This window comes from Camelus bactrianus, chromosome 35 (genome assembly GCF_048773025.1).
Source record: "Camelus bactrianus isolate YW-2024 breed Bactrian camel chromosome 35, ASM4877302v1, whole genome shotgun sequence".
Taxonomy (NCBI): Eukaryota; Metazoa; Chordata; class Mammalia; order Artiodactyla; family Camelidae; genus Camelus; species Camelus bactrianus.
Genome location: NC_133573.1, coordinates 26,110,332 through 26,133,352, shown reverse-complemented (window position 1 = coordinate 26,133,352; position 23,021 = coordinate 26,110,332). Strand labels below are relative to the sequence as shown.

General features: G+C 39.5%; 1 protein-coding gene across 4 annotated transcripts in view; it reads right to left on the bottom strand.

Moving 5' to 3' along the window:
• Positions 1-23,021, bottom strand: part of USP6NL (USP6 N-terminal like) — a 139,533-nt gene that overhangs the window by 64,999 nt on the left and 51,513 nt on the right. The window contains exon 1 of one of the 4 annotated variants that reach the window (XM_074358113.1): positions 1,076-1,211. The exons of the other annotated variants lie outside the window; for them this stretch is intronic. Within the exon in view, the coding sequence (XP_074214214.1) occupies positions 1,076-1,130 (55 nt within the window). The 5' untranslated portion in view covers positions 1,131-1,211. Of the gene's footprint in view, positions 1-1,075; positions 1,212-23,021 lie in introns of those variants that run through there. 4 annotated transcript variants of the gene reach the window in all.

The following is a 23,021-nucleotide window of genomic DNA, read 5'->3' as shown; positions in this document are numbered from 1 at the left end:
TAACATGTTACAATAGTTGACTTCACTCTGAATCAAATAAGTACTCATCTTTGAATTCCTTTAGAAAGTTCTTATCCTTATATTTCCCCAGGGGGAGAAAACTGTATAATATTAATGACTGTATTCTAAAAAGAGAATTAAATTAAACTAATTTTATAAAATACAGACAAACCTGCTTCTTTGAAGAGGCTAAATGGAAATGTCAGTCTTCCCCAACACCAAGTTTAGAGGCATTATTTAATAATCTGCACTGTGAGGCAATCATCTTTCAAGTAGGAAGTAGTTTCCTTACAGAGAATTCACTAAGTTAAATATGTTTCATACTGTCTGATCTATAGTCGAGAAGTTTATTAAGAATTATACTAGAATACTCCATTTGCTTTGTTCTGATTGCCTATTTAGTAATTCCACTGCAGAGCAAGGAGTCTGCCCTAAAAACACTGGCCACAGAGGGTATCAACAGCTGTCTCGTGTCTGTGTGCAAATGTGCACCAAGTCCCAGGCACCCACTAAATGACAGCTGTGTCCCTGGGCACGCACATCACACGTCATCGTCAAGCCTAGCACATTACTCAAGCCAAATGGAATCGAATCATTTTAATCGGCTTTACATCTAATATAACAATGTTTCAAAGTATAAAAGGCATATTTTAAGCAGTAAAGACCAAAGATGTTTGGGTTAAATACTCAAGTATACAGGAAAACATCTCTGGAAACACATGTATGGAAAAAAAAATGACACTGACAGTATTTAAGAAGGCTTTTTAAAATGACGACTATAACATTTTAAGAAGACCTCTAATTCCGTTTAAACATCAGCATTTTTAAGAGTCAAGTATCCACCTGAATTACATTTTTTAAAAGTAGGCACTGTAAGTTAGTATCACAAAGTTAACTCCAAACTGTAATGAACAATTCAAAGTTATTAAATTTTAAATTCAATTCAATAAAACAGAATTGATAGACCATTTTGTCTTGTGTACATTTTGACAGATCAATGTTTAAAATATATATATTAAAAATATATATATATATATACATAAAATCAGCAATCTCAATTTAGAAAGTACTTTACCCTTTGTGAGATAACCAGTCTGGCCTTGGGAATTAACAACAGCTTCAGTCCTCATAGAGTAAACTTATCTATTCCAAGATCTCATTGTCACTTTACAGTCCACAAGCACACCAAGAGTGCCGGGTGGTACCCCACACATTCTGTGACAAACTGAAACATAGAAGCGGAAGGCAGTTCTGCTTTAAACTATTTGTGAAACAAGCGGAAGGAGAGAAGGTCTGAGATACATTCTCAGGGAGAAAAAAGCCCTCACTGTGGTTACATGGACTACAGATATTCAAACAAAGATGATGTTTGTTGAGGGTAAAAGCATGTCTTTCAGGCTGGGGCCCAGTAGGAACCACAGCAGCCTACACCCCGCATTCCATCTAATAACAAACAGGGGCTGTAACAAGGAGCTTCACAATGTGCCTTCACCCTGTACTTCAAAATTAGCCACATTCTTATTACTTTTAATAAAACTTGTCTTGGAGCAACAAAGAAAAAAATTTATTTAAAACATCAGACTACAGCTAAGTAGGACCACTCTTGTCCTCAAGCACACTGTATAACAATTTGTAATGGGCAAGCTTCAGCCCCGGGTTCAGACACTATGCACTAAGTTCTGGAAGGTTTTGGAAATTTTTAACACACCACACATACACAAGCGAAATAAACATTTCATGAAACAATACGTCTAACTACTGTCAGGCGGCGCTATGAAATTTTCTATTCCATTCTACTGATTCTTTCCTTCTTCCTTTAATTGCTTATTTTTTTTTAAATGGAATGGAACCTACAATTTGGAAACCACTGTGCAAAAGTGACAGTCACATTAGAGGCATGCTTATGAACAGCAACTTCACTTACCTGGACACTAATGAATTAAGTTTACACTCAGCTTAAGCCAGGTGTAACATTCAAGACAGGAAAAAGTCTCAGAAGCTTAGAGAGAGGGAAAAACTTTAAGCCATAAATCAAGGATTGAGAATCAAATGGGGCATCATACTTCTTATCAGCCAGAAGATAACAGAGCACTTATTTTCAAAGTTCCAAGAAAAAAAAAATTATCCTGAGCTTGGAGCCAAACAACTGATCAAGTATGAGGAAAAATTAAAATGCTTTTAGATATTTACAAGGCGTGGTAAGCTGAAGAGTGACTCCCCAGAATACGTCCACATCCTAATCTCTCCAACTTGTGAACGTGCCCGATACGGCAGAAAGGATTTGCAGAGGTACTTAAGTAAGGACCTTGAGACGGGGAGGTGACGCTCGACCGTGTGGGCGTCACAGGCACCTTGTAGGGGAGATGAGAAGGTCAAAGGAGGAAGCAGATACGAGGACAGAAGCCAGAGGCTGCAGTGCTGTGAAGCAGGAAGGGGCCATGAGCCAAGGAAAGCTGGCGGCCCCCGGAAGCTAGAAAAGGTGAGGGATCCCACTGTCTCCTAGCGGCTCCAGAAGGAACCAGCCCTGCTGACACCGTGACGTTGCCCGGGGAAACTGATTTCAGACTTCTGGCCTCCAGAACCGTAAGAAAATAAATTTATGTGCTTTGAAGCCACCAAGTTTGTGACAGTTCAGTTACAAGAGCAACAGGATCTAACGCAACGACGTGAGGTTCCCTGCCTAGACAGCGCTTCCTTGACAGAGACTCCCCTTGTCCAGACTGCAGCCTCTGCTTCGCTAGGCCTCGACCCTGGCCTCCCACCTGTCTCCCGCCTGCCTCCAGCCTGCCTAGCCCAGTTGCAGCAAGAATCCTGCTAAGTCAGTTTAGCGAGTGTCCGCCCACCCTTGACATCTCATCACCCTTGATATCTGGTCATACTCATCCCCCACCCTTGGTATCTGATTACCCAGGCCTGCCTCTACCAAAAATCTTGTTAAGGTGGTTTAGCAAGAATCCCCCTAACCTTGATGCCTTCTCTTGGTAATTTTCCATCCACCAGAGTCCTCACTCTGCTGGTTGACCATAAATGCCTCACTGTATTTGGAATCCAGTCTCTCTCCCCTATTGTGATATTCTTGACACTTATTGCAACAGACCTGAATAAAATCTTCTTTAGTGTTTTATAAGTATCAGAATAATTTTTTCTTTAACAGAATCAAAAAGAGAGGCAGAAACAGAATTCATGAACTCTCAGGAGGCTAAAGTCACACATTTCCAGATGCCCACTGTGTAGCTGCCCAGAGAGTGACCAGCCCACATTAGAACAGGGAATACCAGGTATCTTCAAAAAGAAAGTGAATTCTAGACACACATAGACCATGGATGTTGTTAGTGATACAGTAAAAGCTTACACACAAAAGACACCAAAAAGAGGGGAAGAGGACTATGAGAAATCTTAGGACAAGGCAGAGGGTAATAAAAGTCACAACCAAATACGAGGTAATATACAAAGCTGCCTGGCTATGAATTCAGTACATATGGGGAAAGTGAATTCACCTGACCTTGACACTCTTAACATTAGGATTTTATTTCTTTCCTCCATCTTTCACCCAGAAGAGGCCCTAAGCATCAATGGTGTCTAAACAATGTTTCAGTTACTTGCAATCATATTCTTAGTACACCATGAACTAAGATACATCAATAATAAAGATTCTTTTAATGATAAAATCTTAATGGCACCACTGCTAAAAACTTTGGCATTTATTTTGTCATGCTCCAGATCCAAGGCTAAGAGAGGAGAAATAAGCAGTCAAACAGATCAACATCAAAACACAACAAAAAATAAACAAGATAAAGGAAGGCGCACCAGTCACAAGAGAACCTGAAATACCACTTATCTTAACTGGTCATTCTGTGAGAGATGAAATTATATAGGGCACATAAAAGGGACAGTTACCTGCCCTCCCCGCAAGAAAGGTTATTCTGGGATAGCATCCCAGGAGACTCAGACATCCTTAGCCAAAAGCATCACGTGCTGGTCTGACGCAGACTCTCCTCCAGTCCCTTTCACTCCTCCCGTCAGGAGGGGCGCTGTAATTCAGCACTCCTCACTCCAGCACAGTTCCCCTTCCACCTCTCCTAAGTCAGTGAATTCCATATTAAACAAATGTCTTATCAAAAATGCACAACCTCAAAAACCCATTTATCTCCTTCATCCCCCAGCAGTGTAATCATCTTAGAAAAATCATTTGGCTTCCTTCCCTCTTTCCATGTTAACTTGGGAACAACACAACAGCAAGATTCTGATCATAGCTGCAATTATAAAAATAGTATAAATACTCGTGATCAAGGAAGGGACAGTCAAAGGCTGGGAGTTAAAGACAGGAAAGAACCAACACCATAAACCCCAAATCCTCAGAAATGCCCAGATTCCCACTTTAAAAGAGCCACACAGGTATCCACATACATGTTCATACTCCTGTGGTGTAACATGCATTGTCTGATACAATAAAAACGTTCAAAATAAGTCAGCTTAAATGCACTTCAATTTTAGCTTTTAATTATCAGCATAATTTATACCTTGCCATTCAAAATATTCCTATTGTATCACTAGCAGCATGATAGCAACATTTTCTATTATATCATGTTTTAAATTAAGTTTTTAAAATTTTCACTAAATTTGCAGAATACTTTTTTTTAACTGAAGTCAAGTCAGTTTACAATGTGTCAATTTCTGGTGTACAGCATAATGTTTCAGTATACATATGCACACATGTATTTGTTTCCATATTCTTTTTCATTATAGGTTACTGCAAGATCGTAAATATAGTTTCCTGTGCTATATAGAAGAAGCTTGTTGTTTATCTGTTTTATATATAGTAGTTAATATTTGCAAATCTTGAACTCCCAATTTATCCCATCCCTTCCCATCCCTGTTGCCCTCCAGTAACCATAAGTTTGTTTACTATGTCTGTGAGTCTGTTTCTGTTTTCCAGATAAGTTCATTAGTATCTTCTTTTTTTAGAACACATTTCTTTCAACAAAGTCTTACGCAAAAGCCCAGTTTTCAACCAAGTACAGTCAGTGGGGTTGAGGTGAGATGTAGCAAAGGTCCCCTCTGGCTGGCATGTTAGTCACCTACTGCTCAAATGAGCTCCCTTCCAGTAGTTTCCCAACTGCCACCGCAGCCTCCTTTCCACAGAGACCCCCACAACTCTCCAGGTCCTTCTCTTGCTTTTACAAACAAAAAGATCAACGTTTTATAATTGGTAGGTGGTTTTGTTTTGTTTGCAATTATATACCTGTAAGACCTATAGAACAGGACACATCTCCAATATCTTAAACATGGAGCACCCAGCATCAGGTAGATATTTAATATTTCCGTAACTAATAAAATATTTTAAATTATAGCTTTAACAACAATTCCAGGGCATGCTTCTATTACTTGCCTCCTAATTTCTAGAAAGATGAGAAACAAAATAATTTTTGAAGACCTACAATTACTAACAAGGATTCATTACAACAGAGAGGATAATTTTCCCCCTGCAAATTTAATCATGAATTGTAGGCTTTCTAGAAGACCCACCTTACAGATGCCCACTGTCAAAAGGTAGAACTGGTCACTGCATCTTTAGATCTACTGTATTTATGATCTATTACCCATAATAATTTATTGAAAATATTTATTTCCATGTCTCTTCTATTCAACTGTAATCTCCATGAACAAAAGACAGTATCTCACTCATCTTGGTATCTCTTGCATCTATCAAAGTGCCTGGCACATGGTAGCTGCTCACTAAATATTTCTTTAAAGAATTTTTAAAAATTACTCAAAATTAGTGACTAACGTGAATTATTCAACCAAGTAAACACTTAACAATTTAGTTAAAAACCAGATTTACAAGCTACTGTCCAGACATACCTTCACTGTAAAAAAAAAATATATATATATATGTATATATATAATATATATGCCTTTGCTAAAGATTCTTAGGTTTCTCATATACTTTATTCTGCTTTTTAAAAACTTCTATTTTAAGGTAGCATTTGAAATAGTATTAAGACTCAGACATAAAAGGTCACAATCTAGTTCTGATTAGCACTGCTGACTATTTATAAGACCCTCATATCCCTTAAGGAATGACAGATGAATGGATGAATGAATGCATGTCTGTGGCTCCTGAAAGATGAAGGAATCAGAGAGCTGCCTGCTGTCCGCGTTCCAGCCTGCTCTCCCCACACCCAGCCTTCCTCTAGCTGCCCAGCCCCGCCTTCTTTCCTGGAGGCTCCTGTGCCCTGGGCTGGGTGCCCCTCTGTGCTTCAAGTCCCCATGGAGGCACTGCAGCTATAGTAACTTCCCAACCTCTCCTGGCTCTCCCCTCACTCCTCTCTGGGAGCAGGAGGATCTGTCCCTCAGCAAAGGCTTTCAGATCCACTCTTCCTGCTGGAAGGCACCGGTCCTGCGGGGAGGCCTGGGGTTGCCTGGGTGTACTGGTCACCCGATGGGTAAATCTGTGTAAGAGTCAAGAGCCTGGTAAGCCCTTTCTACTCCAGATCTAATGTCATGTCTTTCAATCAGCCAAAAGAGGAACCAGCATAGACTCACAGACATAGAAAACAAATATATGGTTTCTAAAGGGGAAGGGGGAGGGATAAATTAGTAGGAGTTTGAGATTAATACTACTACTATATATAAAATAAACAACAAATGCCTACAGGAAATTATATTCATTATCTTATAATAACTACAATGAACCTGCAAAAGAATACATACATATATGTAAAAAACTCAATCACTGTGATGTACACCTGAAACTAACATAACATTGTAAATCAACTACACTATAAAAATTTTTTTTTAAATGTCATTGAGTGATTATGGGAAAACAACAATAACAAAACCAGAGCCATTTTGATCTCTATCTGCTAATCTCATGTGTCTTTCTTCTCAAAAAGGAACAGCATCGCTACTGGTTCCCTAGAACTCCCCAAATCAGACTAGGAACTCCTACGTTTCTGTGTAAGATGACTCACAGAGAAAAAAGGATATGAAGTGATGTAACAACGTTTAAATACCATTACTACTAATGAGAAACCTAATTACTAGTTGTTGAATGTGAATCTAATTCCCACATTTGTGGGCAGGGTTGAACGACAAAACTGCCAACAACAGCTCCTTAGAACCAAGACAAGCGTTATGAGTCATTTTACTCACTTACACCGCCTACAGCTGCTGGCAAACTCAAAATCATACCTTAGCAATTTTTCTAGCAGCGTGATTGTATTAACAGATGACACAGGACTGGTTTGTAACAACTCCCTGTTTGTGGACACTTTATAACCTGTTTAGTGATGATTTAATATGTACCAGACATTTACTATGCATAATCTCACGTAATCCTCATGGCAACCTTCTCTGTTAGCTGTAAGACTCTCCCCAGTTTCCACGTGGGGAGTCTGGCACGTGGAGAGGTTACGTGATTGAGGTCCTATGGGAAGTAAACGGAAGAGCAGGACTTAAGAGCCCACCTGTCGTCTGACTGCAAAGCTCTATGTCTAACCACCAGGCTGTCTGCTGAAGTACAGTGGATGATCGTTTTCTATTCTCACCTCTGCTAGTCCTTACAGTTCTTTTCTTAGAAACAAACGTATCTGTGATTCCCATGAATTTTAACAGTTGTGTTTTCTGAGTTCCAGTAGCCTTCCAAACTTAACACACTGAACTGTCAATTATTTGTGCAAAATGGAGAGTGACGGTGTTGTGCAAAAGTCCAGAACCATGTATAAAAGGATACATTTTTTGTGATCATAAGTAACTACACCCCCTCTATTACATTTTAAGTGGTGCACTGTAGGGTAAAATAACAGGAAATGATCACGAAACAGGCAAAAAAAGTTGATGGGATAATCACCAAATGGATCCCAAAATTAACTTTACTAAAATACTTTATGCTTGTAGTAGCTACTGAATCAAATGCCTTCACGATTAACTTCTATGATTACAGAAAGAATTCTGTTGAATCAACTTCATTTCCTTAACTTTCCCAACTCCTTCAGCTCATTCAGAATTATAGACATGCAGTTTTATGAACAAACAACAAAATTTTGTGTTGAAATCAGTCCAAAGGGCATTAATAAGAAATAATATAATAACAGCAAATTCTTGCCGACCAGATATAAGACAAAGGGGATAGAAGAGAATTCACAGACTGCCCAACCAAATAGCAAATAACTAATTCCATAGATAGTTTGGCAAACCCTATTCTCAACCCAATGGTAATTTTTCTCCTCTTTAAATCAAAAATGCAAATATACAAAAACCAAACTGTGCCCAAAATGACACACAAAAACAAGAAGTACCACCCAGAGAAACTGAGTAGCAAACAGGAAGAACTGCATTAATACATGAACAAAAATATGAGCTATGCAAGGATGTGGCCCCTGCACAGGCCTTAGTTTCAGATTGGAACACAGACCATCAAAAGCCAGCAATTTGGGACATAATAAGTCTAAGTGCTCATATCACAATGAAGCTAGCATTCATTCAATCATTAAAAAAAAAGAATGCCCTGAACTCCAAGCACAACATCACAATTCTCACAACATACAGCTGCATTCAACACACCTCACTTAACAAATCCTAAGAACACGATCTGCGTCTCGTGTGTGTGCGTGTTGAATGCGGTCTGTATTCTCTACGTTGCTGCTGTTACTGTGCTAATAATGTTGTGTTAGGCAGACTTGTGCAAGTAAGATTTCTTTTACATAACAAACATCAAGTGTGTTATACATATCGGGTAGTCACTGATCAGGAGTCTGAATGAATTAAGCACCAACTAAGAGCCAGGCTCAGGAGTAAAAGCTAGCATTTATTCTGCACAATCTAGAAGCCTTATTATTGTTATTTCATTAAACGTCCTCGTATCAAAACTGAGGCAGGTATCATTATCATTCACTTAACAGACAAGAAGATTGTCAGGGCACTGAACTTGCAAGGATCGCACAGCGGCCGTCAGACCAAGGCAACCGGGCTCCCGGGCACTCTTACTCCACGCGGTCTCTGAATAAACAAAATGGCAAGTAAACGAACAAAAGCTTAGCAAGACAACCTGTCAACAGGGATCCTCAAAATAGCATCACATAAGGGCAAGAAGCCAAGGAAATGCCCTCCAGCCAAGAGAAAGCCAAGGTGCTTCTGAAGGGAAAAGCGGCCAGAGAAGCTGCGGAGAAGCGAAGTCTACCAGGAAGGAAGCAGCTGGCCTGGTAACAGCTCGCATGCGTTCAGCTTTTACTATTTCCATTAGACACTGTGTTAGGTACAGTTATTATCTCACTCAATGCTCCAACAGCCCTATTGTCTTTTATACTTTACAGATGAGAAGAATGGAACTTGGAGGTCAAGCAACTTGTCCAAGGCTAAATTATTGTCAGAGCTCAACTCAAACCCACATGTGGACGGCTCCAAGGTCTGTGTCCTCCTGCCCACTCTGCCAGACGGAGAGACTGTGTCTGTGTGTCTGTAAGTTAATAAGCTGTAAGCTACCAAGAAACAGGTGCGCAGTCACCAGGCAGTCGGGGAGCAGACGTCAGCGTGCCCAGACCTGCTGTTCAGGTTGTGCTTCCACAAGCGTGAATCTCCTACTGCAATAAAAAGAAAAATCTTCCGAGACTTGAAAACGATTACTTTCCGAAGCGACTTATTCCTGTACACTTCCAGGCACCCGAGCTTCCAAGGTTTTAGTCCACTGACACCACGAAGCTGCTACAGAGTTTTACGGAAATAAAATGCATTTTCATACTGATTATTATCAACAAGTAAGCAAATTTTTCCAAATTTTAAATTGGGGCAGCTAAATATTGTTTTCATATACAACTAGATACAACCAAGCTTATGTTTGTATGCTCTACTAGCTCCCAGTGGCCAGACCCTGGGCAAGAAATGGGGAAACATGGGTTCCCACCAAGGGAGCTCTGCCACGGCTTTTAGTCCTTGTGTTACACACTCTATTCAATATGACCCAGTCCCAGACTTTTTAGTTCAAACTCTTTCTGCCACACCTTTATTTTTTTCTAGACACAACACATAATGTTCTTCAGAGCAGAGATTCATTATCTCTGAAGTACATCAAACTTTCAAAAATAACATTCCCAACACGTCTACTGCCGGCACGTTGTGGTGCATAAATGTCGTGCAAGGGCTACAGTGCTTCCCCGACAAAGGCATCTTAATAAAACAAAACAGACCTTGTTCGCCAAAGCTAGAGGAGCAGGCAGTGAATTTATCACACCATTGTTTCAACAGAGGCACGGCTGTCTCACACAACACCCACTTCCTAAAACTATTCACCAATTTAATCTGAGTATCATCTTGGAACATACATACATGTGCATAATTCAGAGAAAGATCAGATGCTTTCACAAATTCCTAACTCTTGGCTTACACAAATACCAAAATAGAAGTAAAAGCACTTGCAAGCTGAGTTACTCACAGTCAGCCCTGCAGTGCGCCAGCGCTGCCCTACCTTTAATAAGTAACTACTAGGACCAAGAAACAAATCCTCATTTCTGGCATTTGTTGGTTACCTGCACGGTAGGTAATAAAGGTTCCTTAGCTTTACCCTTGGACAAAACCTGGAAAATAATTCTGAAAGTAAACACAACGCATGCGCCATGTGTTCACACAGCAGTGCTGATGGAGGGCCACCCAGGCGCTTGGGGCCTCGCAGCAGAGACAGTCGGGGGCCTGGCCGCGGGAGCTCCAGGTGACCAGGGAGGAAGGGGGAAAGTCACACCACGCCGTGACGAAGGCTCAGGAGAAGGACACACGATGTGCCGTGAGGACATGACACAGAGAGAAATCAATTCTGGCTGCGAGAGTCGGGAAAGACCTGAAAAAGGAGGGGACCCTCCCTCTGACATCTCGGCTGTACCTGACAACAGAAAATACTTCTTTGGTCTTGAAACTCACTGCCTAAACTGTACAATTTTCCCCAGTTCTTCTCCTACCTCCCTTTTGCTAACTTGTCTCAAGGGTCTGTGTTAATTCCTCCCCTTCCGCTGGCTCTTTGAATGTGAGGCTTCCTAGGAACTGTTCTCTAGGATTTACCCCATCTCATCCCGGGCATTTGAACATGTTTAACACTTCCGTTTCAACACTGGAGCAACTGCTAAAGGCGGGGACGTGGAACAGCTGGTCCTTCTCGAGGCAGGACTCTGAACGGGGGATGAGCGTGTGGGCCGGTCACCCGATGCTGAGCGAGCCAGGATGCCTGCTTCTCTCCACGTCATCATAGACACGCCAGGTCCCTGCTGGGAGCGAAGAGAAACGAAGCAAACCCAAAACTTTAAAGGCCTCAACAAGAAAACAATCCAGTAATATTTTGGAAGTACTTCTGAACTGGGGGATTTGCTAACATTAAACCCCCTAGATGTGACCTCCTGAGGCCTCACATGAGGGATTTACCAGAACTGTGCACCTAAAGCCTACAGTTACTTCAACACCAAACAACAAACCATCAGCTACTGCTGAAAACCAAACAGACAACAAATAAACGAAAACCATGAACAGTAGACGGAAATGAAGTGTCCCAAGATGTTAACCAGCATTTTAACCTCTGAAAGGAGGAAATACGAATGCTCACATTTTCTTCTTTACACTTTTGTATTTTTTCTGAATGAGCAATAACAGGCATATTACTTTTATTATAAAATGTGTTTTTGAAATATAAAGACATAACATTGATATATGTTAGAAAAATTTTTTAAATTTTTCAAACACAGTGTAAGCTTTTTAATAAAATAGTGTGCTGTATGGAAAACAGACTTGCTCCCAGTTTGCTTATGAGGTTTTAGATGGAAAGCTATAAAATAATTTCTGAAGAAAGTCATCTACAGTCATCAAAATACTCCTGCCCTATCTCTATGGATAACCCAAAATTCCGTTTGAAACAACTAATAGTCATGTAAGTGGATGAAGGTCAGATTAAGAATATAAATACCAACTTTCTCTTGGGAAAATGAGGTGGATTAAATTTTCCAATATGTATCAATTCAAAAATTACTGAGCATAATTTATTCCACTGTACCACTGTACTGTGAATACATACGCATAAAACATAATTCTTCAAAAAGATCACAGTCTTCTGAGGGAGTCAGAAAAATAATCAACTGTTAACATGATAAAAACCCCTCAATGGATGTCTTTTTAAATACTACAGAGAAGCCAGTAGGAAAAAAGCAAAATAAAAAAACCACTTTACCTACAAGGCAACATTTGACCCAGGCCTTCAAAGAATGGTGGGAATTCACCATTTGGACAAGCATAGGAAGCCGTGGCGTCCTAATAAAAAGCCAGAGTCCACAGCAACTGGTACCGCCCTTTCAACAGCACCTATCTCAACAGTCATTTTGGGGAAGAAAGATAGGTCTTCAAACTTTTATCATTTGATCTTCCCCTCTTTCTTCATAATATCCCACCCACCACAATTGGAACAGAGGTAATCTCTTGGAGCAAAAGTTAAGTGTATGCAGGAAATGAGGGGTGGATGTAGCTCAGTGGCAGAGCACGTGCTTAGCATGCATAATGTCCTGGTTTCAGTCCCCAGTCCCTCCATTTAAAAAAAAAAAAAAAGTTGAACCAACAAACAAAAACCAAAAGCCAGAAAACAAAAAGTGTACACAGGAAAATAAAAGGAAAAGATTTGCAGACTAGAAATTAGTTTGAAGTCATAAAGAAAATGAAACTTAACAACTAAGGTTTTCAAAAGCTAAAAACTTAACAACTCATGTTTTGATACTACTAACGTGTCATTATTACCTAGGCTTCATGCATCATTACCTGGGTCATGCAGCATTGAATGACTAAGAGAATGGTAATGGGAAGTCTTTTTTAAAATGATATAAATTCTGCTCAAAATGTAAATTTTAAAAACAAGTCTGATCATATCCAAATATAAATTCCTTTAATATTATGAAACACCTATATAATGTATAGTATACACTATCTTCCTGATAATGAACGTAACATATTTGAGAAAACAGCGGTAGTAGAATGTAGATTTCCAAAGAAACTTGCATGGTTACATTCAGGACTTAAAAACAAACAAAATAATAACCTTAAATACAACTGAAGAGAGAAAAGGGGGAAGGGCTGCCACTGGGCTCCAAGTAACATCCTGTCTAGAGCCTGAGAATTTACATTTAGGCTTCTTGCCAGTAACCTATAAATCCCGCTCCCATCCAATGCCTCACTCTCAGTTTACCTCAAATTTACATCCCAGGTTCATTCAGATTCTCAGTCTTTTTTTTTTTTTAACTCAACAAAGAATAGAACTCTTTGAGAAGTCATTAAGTGGGGAAAGCCTCTCAGACTGCTGTACTTGACGGGTTATGCCAGTTTCCACATAAAAGATCACCATACCTCAAGGAGACTGACTATAAAAACACATTTCACATAAAGGACCTGCTATCCTTCTCATCGTGGAAAATATTTCTTAGAAAGCACTGTTACCAAGCCATTGAGTAAACTAGCTGAGATCAGAGAGCGTACTTAGAGCAGTGCTCCAAATCCCCCCCTTACAAGCAAGATCAGCTTCACGGTGCAGCAAAAAAGACTGGAAATGACACAAATGCCCATCTATTCAGCTATTAGAAATCATGAAGCAACATTCTGTACTGATTTGATTTGGATTCATCTCCAAGATATACCGTAAGTAGAGAAAAAAAAGGGCAAGGTTCAGAAGAGTGTGTATACCCCACTCCTGGGGGTTAGGGATGTACATAAACACACAAAGTTAGCAGGGTTGTCCTGGGGGAGATGAGTGAGACCCCTCTCTTCCACTGGACAACCTTCAGCACAACATGAACTGCCTCCTGTGTATGTGCCGCCTCATCGAAACACACACATACAAGTTTTAACAACTGTAAAGATACTGAATAGGAGAAAAACCCCTACTCGGGGAAAGGTTAAAGGTTTAATACTACTCCAAGTTAGCTACTTCTGCACAGGCAAAGGTCCCTTCTCACCAGGCACTTATTTTAGCCTCCAGTGGTCTGAAACAGCAGGGGGTCAAGCACAAGGTCACCTCAGCTCTTTCTAATAGAACATCTTCACATTCCAGTTTTCTTTGCTGCTCTAAAGGGAAGGAAGAATAGCAATTCAGAGATAGAACCTATGGTCAAGTGCAAAACTATTCTTTCCTGTGACCAAAAGAAAACCAATTAATACTCTCCTTCCAGGAGCCCATGCAGGCCGGGGGCCTGAGTCAGTGCAGGAAGAAGAGATTAAGTGTAGATTAGAAGGCAGATTACACTCTACCTTCCTGATATAGGAAAGAAAATCAGGCCAGAGAGAAACATACCCTCATCTACCGCAATAATCTGTAAAAGGATCAGCGCTTTACTGAGAAGTGCAAAAATTAAACAAAGGATAATACAAATGCTCAAGCCATTCCATTTTGTGCTATTAAGGGCTGGTTCAAATACTTTAAAAATAAGTACAAGACAAATAACAAAACTGACAGGAGAATATGGCTCAGCAGATCACACTACAACTTTCCTGATCAATGAATTTACCAGGTGAGGTTTTTACTGCTGACAAATCTGGGTTGTTTTGAAATTGGATGCCTTACAGGACTTTCATTTAAAATGTTTTTGAAATGCCTTTAAGCCCTTTAGAGGATTTCTTTTTCCTTTAAACTCATATTTCCCTTATGACACTGATCTTGCCAACTATAGCTTTGCCAATAGCAGTCCTTTTCAAGAACATAACTTTAATAAACTTGCTGACAAACAGATTACATTTGTAATCTATTGTGAAGGGCAAATAGATCATTGCGAATGGTGAGTTACCTTAATTCACCATTTTTAATACAGACAATTTAATGGGTTCTTTGCTTTTCAAAAAAAGCCATCAACATTTTGACAATTTCACAAACTCACTATGTGCAAAGCTCTTTGCAAGTACTAATAAACACAGAATATTAAGACACAATCTGCCCTCAAGATGTTTACAACCTTCTAAATGAATCAAAGTATCCTTTCCCTAAGAGATGTGTTTACCACAACACCTCACCAGCAATGAAGCAAGGCAAAAGTAACAATCCTCTCAAAGCACATCACACCATCTAGTTATATTACTACACAACTCAAACTGTTTCTAACATGACCAGAAACCTACAGAGCATTTAATGAAATAATTATAAGAGGTGATTATCTGAAGATAGAACAGAGTTTTAGTGAGATCATTTTTTCGTTTACTTCAATATCATAAATGAGAGTCAATTTGGATTTTTCTTGTAGGAGATGCCTTTAGTTTGACTTACATTCCTCGAGAAATCTAAGCACATCTAGAAATCAGCTCAAACTGCTTGGCAAGTATATTGGAATGCCAACAGAGAGTTAACTGTCTACTTCCTTTCAAACACTAAACTTAATTGTCTACTTCCTTTCAAACACTATCAAGCACCATAAATCTTTTGGAAAATGTGGTTATCTTTATTTACAACATGCTTTAGTAGTAAGGGCTTTCCTACTGATTTATGTCTGGAATGTGTGTACATACGTAAACACAAGCAAAAACTCTAGCTTTCCCAAAATCTACAGTCAATACTTTCACAACAGTCTGATGGATTCACTTAATAAATTAAAATGAGATCAATATTGTTTCACAAATTAATCCACATACCAGTAATTTTCGTTTCCATCCAATTTGATAGAATTCTTCATGACGGCTCTAAGAGTAATTACTGATGCAAACTTGGGCAAGTCACAACCTGGGTGAGCCTCAGTCTCCCTCCCAGTACAAGAGCAGTAATGACGGTGACAACGAGAGCGCTAGCTGACATTTATGAACATCTATCATGGGGCAGGCGCTGTTCTAAGCAGAGCATCATGTTCTAGGCATATACTCTCAAGCATATGATTGATCATATGTAAACTCCAACAACCCCGTGGTGTAGTCACTATTATTACCACCAAATTACAGACGAGGGGACAGAACCATTCAGAAATTTCCAAAGATTTCACAGCAAGTGCCAGAGGCTAGACAGTCTGGAATCCAGAATCCATACTTACTCTAAATCATAAAGATACAGCTGCCTAAAAACTGTAAAATATGTCCTGTCTAACCTGTAGAATCCTTGTGAACATCCCATTTAATCAGGCTAATAGAAGCAGTGGAGAACTATTAAGTGCCATTTAAGCAAAAATTAAAAAAAAAAAAAAAAAAAAGCCAAAGGACTTGGAGGGAACCCTGAAGTGTATGTAGCTCAACCACCCACAAGTGACGGCCTGTCCTCTCCAGCATTCTTACTAAGTGCTCACTGAATTTCCCTTTAAGGCTTCCAGAGATGAAATCTCACAAGCTTACAAGTCAACCCCTTCCACCTTAAAATGTTCTAATTATTATCAGAAATGTCTTCCTTTTGGTTCTAAACAAAATTAGGCTTTTCCACATGACCACTTACAAAATACAAATCACTGATATATTCACACTGCTCAACACATGACATTTTATTAAAGTCCTCTTTGAAATATGACATGTGGATTCAACACGACAGTCCAGAAAAGGTCTGATGTGAGGAAAACAGCAGCTCTATTTCCACCCTTGATCTGCAACCAAACCAAGCTGGCAAGTCAATATAATGGGCTCATAACTAGCATTTACTTAAGCTCTCCCAATCTTCCCCTAGGACTTGTCTCAATCTCAATATATAAGCTGACATTTCATCATTTTTAATCAAACATTCTTTTCATTTTGGTCCACTATTCAGGCCTGTATAGTTCTCTGTAAATCTTCATTTCATAACTTTACTGTCAACTCTGTACCCTCCCGCTTCCTTCATTAATCTAATGATTAAACTAAATTTTTATCCTAGCCACTGAATAAGCGAAGGCTCTAGGACACACAGGCAAAGACCTTCACTCCAACAAAAATAAGGTACTTTAAATCTGGTCCATCAATCAATTATAAAATTATAAAATTACATGACCTATCACTTCTCCTAGTCTATGGTGACATCATAGAGGACTTTATCAGATACCTTTCTGACACCCAAATAAAACCCACTTGTAACACTTCCTTAGGCTGGCTATTCAGTGACAGCAACAAAAAAAGAGGTTGCGTCAGTCTGTCCTTATTACACCCAGAGAAGCTCCTAAAGATCTTTTCCTCTTAAGCCCATTCATAAGCTATTATTTAATAAAACCAAGCTAGAATTCTGATTCGAGTTATTTTGGTTCAATCATGTCTAGTTACCAGAATAGACCCTTGCTCCTACTTTCAGTTCAGTCCTCAAGTACCTTCGCCATGTTTTATTACGCTTACAAGATTATTCCCAAGTCCTCCAGAACAGACTAAGACTATATAACCCAACTTATCCTAAAGACCTGACTTAAACAGTGTTATCATCTCCTAACCTACCTTGGGCTTCAATTACCTCTCATTTCCATCCATTCTCTTACCTGTTTGAAGGCAATTCTGCTTTTAAAAACAAAAAGCAAAACAAAAAAGCAGATGGAAGCAAATGAGTCTGAGACTCAGATGCCTTCTCTCCCGTGTTTACATGATATGACCTGCCCTGGGCAGCAGGCCGACCTGGTCATTACTGATCTTCAGGATCCAAATTATCCTTCTTAAGATGTTTTTAACATGCTCCACACTGTTCACAGGTGTCAATTCATCTGTGCTTGATCCTTTCTGACACGTTTGTTATGTACCTACTACACTTTTTCACTCACTGGTTACAAATCTTTTCTTCTACCTTCATTCAAGCCCTTGAACTCAAAGAGCACCTTAAGCAGCTACTTTATTTCATCTAAATCCTTTTATTTTTTCTGTCTCATCAGAATCAGTAGCCACTGTAGATTTTTGTTTTATTGATTGAGGTCTCCTTTTAGAGTCTGCGCATGTAAGTAAGCCCACCTTCATGCTAATATTTCACTAATACATCTTCCTAAAGATAATCATGTATCACTAACTGGGTACTGAATTTTCTTCCTTGGAATTTTACAAATCCTAAGGCATTGCCATCACTTCTACGTTACCAACAAACACTTCCTCATTAGCTTGAAATAGCCCTGGAAAGCAGTTCCCTTCTTGATTCCCCAAACATCCTAAAATATATACTCACCAGTACGATTACAAGATGGATTTATTTATACTTGAATAAGCCCTGTTGTCAGGCTTAAATTCTTGGTGAAAGAAGATGGTTACAAATGACAGTAAAATCTCATAGTCTCAAAGGTGTCAAAATAATTCAATGGGGAAAGGACAGTCTTTTCAAAAAAAGGTGCTGGAATAACTAGATATTTATACGGGGGAAATTAAACTTTGGCCCTCACCTCACACAGCACACAAAAATTAACTTGAAATAAATCACAGATCTGTATATATGAGCAAAAACTACAGAACTTCTAGAAGAAAATATAGGAGAAAATCTTTGTGACACTGAGTTAGACAAAGATTTCTTTTAACTAAAATAAGCAAAACTATAAAAGAAATATTGATAAAATAGATCTCATCAAAATTAAAATAGATGATCAAAATTAAAAACTCTTGCTCTTCAAGAAATACAGTTAAGAAAATGAAATGCAAGCCACAGACAGAGAAAATATTTGTAAAATATCTGCCAAAGAGCTGGTGCCCAGAAAACATAAAGAATCCTTACAACGAAATAGAAGACAAACAGCAGAGTTTTTAAAAAATGGGCAAAAGATGTAACAGACACTTCAAATATTAAGCAGATATCTTCACAAAGAAGATACTCAAATGGCCAAAAAAATAAAAAGATGCTCAATATCATGTTATCAGGGAAATGCAAATTAAAATCATACTGAGAAACCACCACAGCTGAAGTTTAAAGGGTGTGAAGCACCTAGAACTCTCACACAGGGCTGCTAGTGGGCATACAGAATGGTACAGTCATATTAGAAAAGAGCTCCTTATTTAAAAAAAAAAAAAAAGTATCTTATTAAAAAAAAAAAAGTATCTTATGAAGTTAAACATGAACTTTACTATACTACCCAGGAACCCAACTCTTAGGTATTTACCCAAGACGAAAACATATAGTCATAAAGATTTTTATGTCAATGTTCATATGAGTGTTATTCATAATAGCCGAAGACTAGAAACAACACAAATGTCCATAAATTGCTGAATGGATAAACAAATTGTGGTTAATCTTTACTTGGGGATATTACTCAACTGTAGACAAAGAATGTGATTTATCAGTAACCAAAGGATGTTGCAGCCATCAAGCCATCAGCCACTGCAGCCGCCTGCAACTGTGCACCCTGAGGGGGTTCAGAATGGAGGAAAACAGGAGACTGGCCCCAGACAGTTAAGGTGCACATCAAAGGAATGAGCTCAATAGCCCAGACTCTTGCATCTTCCCACAGGAGAAAAGCACTCAATTCATTAGCTTGAGATGTTTCGCTTTTTTTTTCTTTTTTTTAATTAGCAGAACTCTTTTGATGTTCAACTACCTGGTTTCTTTTTGTAAAACTCCTATACAGCCGGGCTCCTCTCTTACCCCTTCGGAACAGCCCTCAGAGCTATCTGAGAGCCTGTGTCCTAGGCTTCAGTCTTCAGTATGTCCACTGAATAAAACATAATCCTCAACTGTCAACAAAATACAAAGGAAGACGTTACTAACACATGCAATAATATGAATAAAAGTCAAACCAAAAGACCTCATAAGGAACTCCATTTATTATGAAATCCTAGAAAATACAAAATTATAGTGACAGAAAGCAGATTAGTGGCTGCCTGAGGCTGGTGGCCAAGGCAGAGAGAGACACAAGAAAACAAGAATTTTTAGGAGTCTTGATGGAACTTTTCTGTATCAGGATATGGTGGCAGTTACATGACTATATATAATTATAAAAATTCATCAAGCTATGCTTCAAATGGATGCATGTCACTGTACATAAACTATACCTCAATACATATGAAAGAAGAGAAAAGATTTTGTCATCTTGAGATAGGAAGGAAGAGAGCAGGGCACAACCGTGAAAAGAGTAACAAAGCCCAGCTATGGAAGATACAACAAAAGCTGGTTAAAAAGCGACTCGGCCCAAGATGGTGGGATATTTGAACTGGAGCCTCGTTAAAGGCTCACTGTAATACATTAGCTGCTAAATGACACGCCCACAGGCTGACCATAAAAGGCCAGAAGGTGGGCAGTGGCCCAAGTCCTGGAAATCCCAACTTCCTCCCCCAAAACAGCTGGGATAATTCTCTCACCTGTTGGCCTATGAAATGGCCCAGACCACGAAAGTGAACAACCCCATACCCTGGGGCCACACTCACCTTCTGAGATGGTCCACTTTCTGTGGAGTGTGTATCTCTCTAAATAAATGTGCTTTCACTTTACTATGGCTGGGTCTTAAATTCTTTTATGCATGAAGCCAAGGACCCTCACTTGGTGGCCCATCCCAGGAACGTGCCAAAGACCTGGGTCATGACCATCCTCTCACCCCACCTTCTCCTGCAACAACATCTACATTTTTAACAATCACTAGTCATTTTAACTTCTGTCCTTATTACACTGTTAACTTTTTGCTGGTTTTTGGAGAACTTTTAAATGCACAACCCTGTTTGCCACTTCCAGGTGTTTCTGTGAACAGCATGGAAAATAATCACCAACAAGCTCTGAATGAGGGCTTCAGCCCTCTTTAAAGAGTGCACGTGAGTTTTAATGCACTGACTTCACAGCATCTACTTTGGAAGCTACTTGCTTCTTTCAAGGCTTTAAGTGACAGCCCATAAAGTAACCTTTAAATAAAGAAGCATTATAATAATAACAGTGATGGCAACCAACACTAGTCACATACCCTGTGCCGGGCCACACAGATCGCGAATAGCTATTTATCCCACTCTTCACCATTTGCAAGCAATACTCCAACCCACACAGGCCTTATTTTAGTTCTGACAGCACCCTCCCCACCCCTACTCTTTTTTTTCTTTTGCTTTGGGGCCATCCCACATCCTGCTCCCTCGGCCTTCCCCTCCACCCTGATGGGCTGACTCCCACCACTCCCCCCTTGTCGACCTATGAGCTGCCTCTTCAGGGAGAGCTCCCCCCAGTAGTTCTCTTTCATGGCGCCTTGATATCTTCCTTGACAGAAAATACCGCAACTTTAAATTATTTGTTTGCTTACCTCTTTGTTTTCTGTCTTCTCCATGTCATTTCATTTACCACTGTAAACCAGTGCCAGTACAGTGCCTGACACAAAACTGATGCTCAGTAAACGTACTGAATGACTAAATGAATGGACAAGTTGGGGAGGGTACAGCTCAGTGGCAGAGTATGTGCTCAGCATGCACGAGGTCCTGGGTTCGATCCCCAGTACCTCCATTAATAAATAAATAAATATTAAATAAACCTAATTACCTCCCCCTTCCAAAAACAAACAAAAAGTACATGAAACTTAAAACTAAATGAATGAACAAGAACTTCCTAATTCAGTCCTGATCACAACCCTAGTGACACAGGTACCACATGGAGATGAGAAAACCGAGACTTTGAGAGGTTAACACTGGCCATTACGCTGCCATTAAGTGGTGGTGCCACAACACAAATCGCGTGCACCTAACTACACGTTAACGTCTACATGCAGAGTAGCAAAACTCACCAAATTTCTCCAGTGGATTGTTAGGTCTGTTCACCTCGTCTTAAGGTATTGGTCAGATCCTACCACAAACTCTCAGGACTGTTCAGATTACCTCCCTGGAATTTTGTCTGATCGCATATTCTTTGAAACAACTCAGCCAGCTCAACCGCTAAGCAGAAATATTTACTAGGTCTGACGGCACTTTCTGGAATAGGCTTTAATTGTTTAGTACACTCCTAAACAGTAAATGCGCATTTCCACTAGAGTAGATGATGTAGTATTTACGCGGTCACCCTACTAACGACAGAGCCTGCTGGCTCACTGCCCTCACACACTCCCAACTCTCCCTCCGCTGTGCTTCCTGCCAAGACTCAACAACAAAATGCCAGCCGTGTAAGAAAAAGCCTTGAATATGCCTAGAGGCGTGGCTTATACACAGCAATTAAGGAAAAAAACAAAGGTTATATTCAGTAATGTGAGACTTACTACAGTAATTCTATTCATCAGGAAAAAAAAATTAAAGCCAGGAAAAGAACAGTGGAATAAAAGAGCTTTTGAATGACAGTGAACTTAAACAAGTGAGTCAGGATAGTGAGTCATTCTCAAGTGTATACCTCAAAAATGTGAACAGATACTACCACAAGTCCTAAGATGCTAATTATAATCTTTGTCAAAATAAGGAAATAATGCTGCTTTATGGAGAATTCCTGTTTTCAATGGGGTTATAGTTTTGCCACATGCATGAGAACTGTAAATGGTCTTAAGACTAGTTCCTGAAACAATGCCTATGGATGGGGCAGCTAGAGGGGATATAATGGAACACACAAGGGGAAAACAGCAACCAAAGGCCTGGTAAAGTTCTGTACTATCCTTCAGGGTGGGAGTAAGATAAAGAAATTCTTTTATCTTGGTGTAATACCATTCACATCACGCAGAGAACTCATACACGCGAAGAGGAAGCATGCCAATTAAACATATTCTTAACTTTAAGTAATGAAACGTTTTTTCTTGCAAGGAGCCCTTTCTAATTTACCTGTGTCTACCTATAGCATTGCCAAGTCAGACTTTAAGTTCAAAAGCTTAGTGTCATTTTTAACATTTTCGTTTTCTTCCAGCAATCTAGGTGTAATCTTTCACTAATTTCTGAATTTCTTCTCAATCATCTCTTGCTCTTTTCACTTCCCCCACTACCACATCAGTCTACAACTGTATTTTGCTCATGGAATTGTATTTGTTGAATGAAAAGAAAATGTTGTTCCAAGACAGTGTCCAGTGATCTATTGGGATCATTTGGTAGGAATATCATAAATAACTTGCCAATCATAATAACTAACAATACTTGAATTCAAGTCTTTCCCTATATTCTTCTCACTAACTTGGATTTCCATGTTTCCTTGCGTAGGAAATTAAAATGATGGCACTTGGGGAACTATGCCAGCCATAACAGATAACCTGTCCATTAGACCA